Raw genomic sequence first — 6,000 nt, forward strand, 5'->3', positions numbered from 1 at the left:
AAATTAAAGCTCGCATTAATAATTTGCTTTGGATTCCAAGACATCCGTGAAATTCTTTTCAACAAAATGAGACCTATAATAATTAAAATGTGGATTAAATTTTGTTTGTTTTCATATCTTTAGGTTTAGGGCTGCACAGTGGCGCAGTTGGTAGCACTGTTGCCTTGCAGCAAGAAGGTCCTGGGTTCGATTCCCGGCCGGGGTCTTTCTGCATGGAGTTTGCATGTTCTCCCTGTGCATGCGTGGGTTCTCTCTGGGTACTCCGGCTTCCTCCCATAGTCCAAAAACATGACTGTCAGGTCAATTGGTTTCTCTAAATTCTCCCTGGGTGTGAGTGTGTGTGTGCATGGTTGTTTGTCCTGTATGTCTCTGTGTTGCCCTGCGACAGACTGGCGACCTGTCCAGGGTGTACCCCGCCTCTCGCCCGGAACGTAGCTGGAGATGGGCACCAGCAACCCTCCCGACCCCATTAGGGACAAGGGTGACCAGTAAATGGGTGGATCTTTAGGTTTATATTGTTTCACAAAATTTTAGCCAAACGCGTTTAAAGTTATTTTCCAAGCTTTTGATCTATTTCAGATCTTTTAACTTAAAGCCACCAACTCCCAAATATTTTACCGGAATTTTATAAAGCAGAGCGTCAAAGCATTGCACAGATGTCAAATTGAAAGAAAATGATACATGATTTTATTTTGGGGGTAGACAAATAAATAACTGAAAATGAAGTTTGCATTTACATCAAGTTCTCTTGAATCAAAACCAAAAAATACCAATTCTTCTTTTAAAAGTTACTTAAGTTCAGTCATCATTCCATTTGTGAATGTCATTTTTTGGGATACTCAGTTGGATTTGATTGTATCTCTGGATTCCTGTTGCAACTTTTTCAGCCTTTTAACAGGACTGCCATGTTAAAAGGTGTCATCCATTTTCTCATTAACTCAGCTTCTCTGAAGAAACACATCGCCTCAGAATGATGCTGCCATCACCATGTTATACAATGAGCATGGTATATTCAAGGTGAGGCACAATGTTAGCTTTCTGCCACTTGTTTTGAATGTCGGCCAAAACTTTTCATTTTGAACTCATCTGACCAGAGCCTCTTTCTACATGTGACAAACTGTAAACTGGAAAATTCTGTGGCTTTGAATCAACAACAACTTTCTTCTCGTAACTCCTTCACAAAGGCCAGATTTGTGGAGTGCAAGACTGATAGTTTTTATCTTAACAAGTTTTTTCCATCTGAGACGTGGCCCTCTGCAGCTCCTCCAGGATTATAATGCATGTAGGTTCCTAAATAATGAGGCCATAAGCTTGACGCTCTCCGTCTTTCCTTTTCGGTCCAATTGATGACGAAATGACAAAAAACCAGACTGGATCCTCTGGATAAAGTTTAACGGTTTAAATTCAAAAATAAAAATGGTACAAATGTTACTTTTCCACAAAAAATAATAAAGAATAAACAAAAGAGATGAAAGAGAGGTCAAAAAACTGTGTGGCTCCACTTCAACTACCCAACTAACTCTGTCTGGTCACACCCTAAAATCCTAACTGCAATTAGATATGCAAATTTATAATAAGTCCAATATAACAAATTAGAATGCAACAGAGATTTAACTAGTAATCATTTTATCCTAAAAAACAAATGATCATAAGAAATATAAACATAATTTATCCTAAAGGTCTGAATGAACTAAAACTGAATTTAGACTTCTACAATGCGCCTCTTGTCTGCTTCTCTTACTAATCTTGTCAGGTTACAATGGCTTGGTTTGAAGATGTGCCATACTCTTTCCAGTACCAGATAATGGACTTAACAGAGTTCTGTAACATGTTAAAAACTTGAGATACCAACATGCGTTGTTTATAAAATCATTTCACCCACAACCTGTTTCCTGACTTCCTCGGTCTTCATAATACTTTTTGATAAATATTTCTTCCAACAAATCTCTGCGACCATCAGAGAGCATCTACATTTATGATTAAGATTAACTCCCACACATGTGGTTTGCTCTGGGTTGAATTAAGTTTTATTTAGGAGTGTTATTATAAAAAGAGATCAAATATAAAATATTTCTGTGTAAATAAAGTTTAAATCATGTTAGATTGCCAATCCCCTCCACAATTTCTTACTATGGCTTGTTGGTTTATCACATGCAGTCGTCATAAAATACACTAAAGTCTGTGGCTTCAAGTTGATGAAATACAAAACAATAAAAAAAAAGTTAAACTATCAAAAATGCTTTTTCAAAATTAGTGACAAGTATGTATATTTTTTTTCTTACCTTTCTTTCTTTGTTGGTTTCTTTGTTTCTTTCCTTGTTTCTTCTTTAGCTCTTTCTTTCACTGTCAAACGTGCACACACACATACACACCCCCACGCACGCCCACACACAGACCTGATAGTCGGAGCCCACCTGTTTTCTCCCGCGGTGAGGGGTGGCGGAGCGCTCCGCGGGGAGCTCATCATCACTTTAAAACGCACCACGGAGGGAGCGCTCTCAGTGAGCACAGGCGCACAGGGACTACCTTGTTACACCGGAGGGAAACATTGTGTCGATCTTCGTTCACTGTCTTGAAAACTCATGAAACTTCTGAAAAAAAAAAACCCAAAAAAACACTCACTGAGTTGAAAAAAACTTACTTTGTTCGAAGGTGGTGCGACCTTATCCGACTGTGGCAGGTTGGCGAGGTGGTTGCGGTCATTACGCACTAAAGCAGTAGCTGATCTCAATGTCTGGCAGGAGAGTTGGAGCTCGAAAGCGTGTAGTTGTGTCTTCCTCTTGGTTTTTGTTTGAAGATTCACATAAACCAACATCTTCACTGGACTCTAAGTTCTGTTCTGAGATCGTGCGCCACTGAAGTGGAGTCCCTTGTTTTCGCTGCTGATAACCCGCAAGGAAGCATGAATGTTTCTCTTTTCAACATGACCCAGGGCGTGCTGTTTAATGGGAGCCAGACCCTTGCCGGGGCTCTGGATACATATTCAAGTAACAGCTCAGAGACCGTGATGACCGATGACGGCGGAGGGTCGCTGGTGCTGCTACAGGATGAGCGCAAACTCTTTGTCATGCGTGTGGTCCAGATCGCGGTGCTATGCGTCCTCTCGCTCACCGTGATGTTTGGCATCTTTTTCCTCGGGTGCAACCTGATGATCAAGTCAGAAAGCATGATTAACTTCCTGGTAAAGGACCGGAGACCTTCCAAAGACGTGGAAACTGTCATGATTGGGCTCGGCTAGAGGACAGAGCTCAGGCGCTGTGGGAGACCCAGAATGAGGATCAGGTGCGGATTTTAGGATCTGGATCTGGACGCACCCGTCGTAGATGCTTGATGCGTGTCAAGATTAACGATATGCAAAGAACTTTACTTTTCCTTCCGTCAAATGACAACAGGAAAGTATTCCTAAACGACCAATGTTTGTGCGTAAAGTTTGTGCGTAAAACTCCAGGCAGTTGTTTACACGTTTACAACGACTCTTACATATATGGAGTGGTTTCAATATTGCCAACTTGAACAAAGTAACAACAATGTTTACAAGCTGTTACCTCGTGTTTCGTTTTGGTTCCCCCTTCTCTTTAAAAGGATTTCTATTTGAATCTGTCTGCAAGCATGATTGTTATTTCTATTCCTTCCACGCCTGAAGTATAATCCGTGGACGTGATGTAGGTATTTTTTTGAAAACAAAGTATTTTCTTCCTGGTCTCATTTGGGTGAAAACACATTAAACTACCAATATTTTGTAGATTATTTTTTGAAAAAAATGAAAATAAAAATGATCTCCGTGACAGCTTGATGGAAGTGATTGTAACTGTTTGGCATGCTCGCGGACTGATCTGTAAGGTGATTTTTGACACGTTTTGGACTTTTAAAAATGACCTATGCTGCATGATATATTTTGTACCAAATCGTTGAAACTGCAGCATGCAATTAAATATGAAAATTCACTTGTCCTGTCTCGTCATTTGTTACTGATTCTTGTTTTGAAGCAGAATGTTTTTTTTAAATAACTTCAAATTGTTATAAGTTTTCGTTTTGCGTTGTTTGGATATGCAGTTGTTTTTAATTTTAAGCCTCTTTCATAAATTACTTAGAACTAAATCTTTTTGAAAACTTTTGATACCACAAATATCACTTGGGTTTTTATAGAATGGTCCAAAAAGCAGAACATATTGAGTGATGTGACCAGTAGCTGTGTGGACAAAAAAGTCAAAAAAAAGTCTGACCTCAACAAGGATCTCTGTAACTGGACAATAACAATAATTAGTAAAAAAGTTGTTTGGTTTTGACTGGGAGTCTTTGTTTGAGCTGCAACACTCAGATGGAAGGGTCATAATTTGGCATAAACAAAATGAAGCCACAGAATAATTATATCCTGTATTAATAGCTAACAAGCCATATAATGTGGTAGAATGGTAGATTAACATCATGAATGTGCTGCCGACAAATCTGCAGTGACTCTGAGACGCTGCCATGTCAGTATGGTTCTGATTTTTCCAACACTTGATTGAATCTACGGCACAATGAATTAGTTCTGAAGGAAAACGGGGGACCAACCCAGTTCTACTAAAATGTAACTGAGAGCAGTGATAAAAGTTCATTCTGTTTTACAGCTTATCTCAAAGCTGAGAGAGTGAGTGCTCTTACCAATTGTGTAATTACATTTTTTATTTAAGAGTTCAGCTGATTTGTTTTCCTTGACGGCATAAACTCACACAGGCTCCAAATCCATCGTGGAGATAAATGTTCCACAGCAAACAAAAACAAAAGAGTGGTTAGTCTTCATCACTTGAACATAAACTTCTCAAAAAGTGTGATAGACTCTGTCAACTTTATGTCTTTGTTACATTGGCTTTTGTTTGGTCAAGGGCCTTTAAAAATGTCAGTGAGTGAATATTGGTTGTTAAGGTAAGATTACACCCAGATCTGACTTTCTGGCTTCATTTCTGCTCTGTTTTTTCTCTGTGATCTCCCTCTTTCTTCTTCTCCATCGGACACACCACACTGATGCAACCAAAGTTCTCATTATTATTTCAGCACTTGTTAGGAGAGCTGGGGTGCATGAATCCTTACAATACACCCATGCATTCACACACCTGCTCATTCATGCTTGTTCAGGACGCTGGTGTTCAATGGACTGGCAAATTCTAAGAAAAATAAACTTCCGCATGATGCATTAGGCACAACAAAGAGCCAAAGTTATGATAATGACATTTAAAGTTGTGTCTGTTTTGATCGCTTAAAAAGTGTGGAAGTTACAAGCAAATGCTTTAGATCTGAAAACAGATCATATGTGTCGGGTTTGTGCTCCCTTTGGGGAAGATTAAGCTAAAGTTTCTAGTTTCTGGTCCTGTGCCCGTGCACTAATGAATACTTCTTGGAAACAATAAAGCTGGCAGCCTTGAAGATAAATGCTTGTTGGAAACAGTGAAGCTTGGATGCTGTTTGAAAGAGAATATATTTTATCACAGCTCTAAACACTAAACCAGGCACTGAGACAATGCAGTCCCCTGTGTGGGTTTAGATACTCTTAGTCATGAATGGGTGAAGGATTTGGAGGACTGACTTACAGAGACTTGTGGTGCGACGCACACCGTTTTAGTGTTATCACTGGGCCTAAGGTCTCTAGTGTAAAAAACAGATGAAGTCAACCATAATCCAGACATACTGACACTGCAAGTCTAATTCAATATTTCTCAAGCTTCCAAAATGCAGCAGTCTTGTTTTCTTCATCATCACAACAATTCAACTACAAAAACTACATAGTAACAGCATAATCATCCTACAATGTCATTTTACAGTTTTTGTAATAATAAAATAAATTCAGGTTTAGTCCAGAGAGTCTGCTTTATGAGCATGGAGCATCAAAACACTATGTAAACCCCGTTGGCCTGTAGGGGATTTATATATCTATATATATAGATACAGGAGAATAAGTTCAAGAAACAAAAAGATTTAAACTAAATGTGAATAAAAAATGCCTCCATTACAAAATATAATATT

The 6,000-nt window shown here is 39.0% G+C and overlaps 1 protein-coding gene across 1 annotated transcript; it reads left to right on the forward strand.

Moving 5' to 3' along the window:
* Positions 1 to 2,323: 2,323 nt before the first annotated feature.
* rprml (reprimo-like) lies at positions 2,324 to 3,944 on the forward strand. The gene has a single exon (XM_028041332.1). It carries the CDS (start codon positions 2,903 to 2,905, stop codon positions 3,236 to 3,238), a length of 336 nt encoding a protein of 111 aa, XP_027897133.1. The 5' UTR covers positions 2,324 to 2,902; the 3' UTR covers positions 3,239 to 3,944.
* Positions 3,945 to 6,000: the final 2,056 nt, after the last annotated feature.

The sequence above is a fragment of the Xiphophorus couchianus genome, chromosome 16 (assembly GCF_001444195.1).
Source record: "Xiphophorus couchianus chromosome 16, X_couchianus-1.0, whole genome shotgun sequence".
Lineage (NCBI taxonomy): Eukaryota > Metazoa > Chordata > Actinopteri > Cyprinodontiformes > Poeciliidae > Xiphophorus > Xiphophorus couchianus.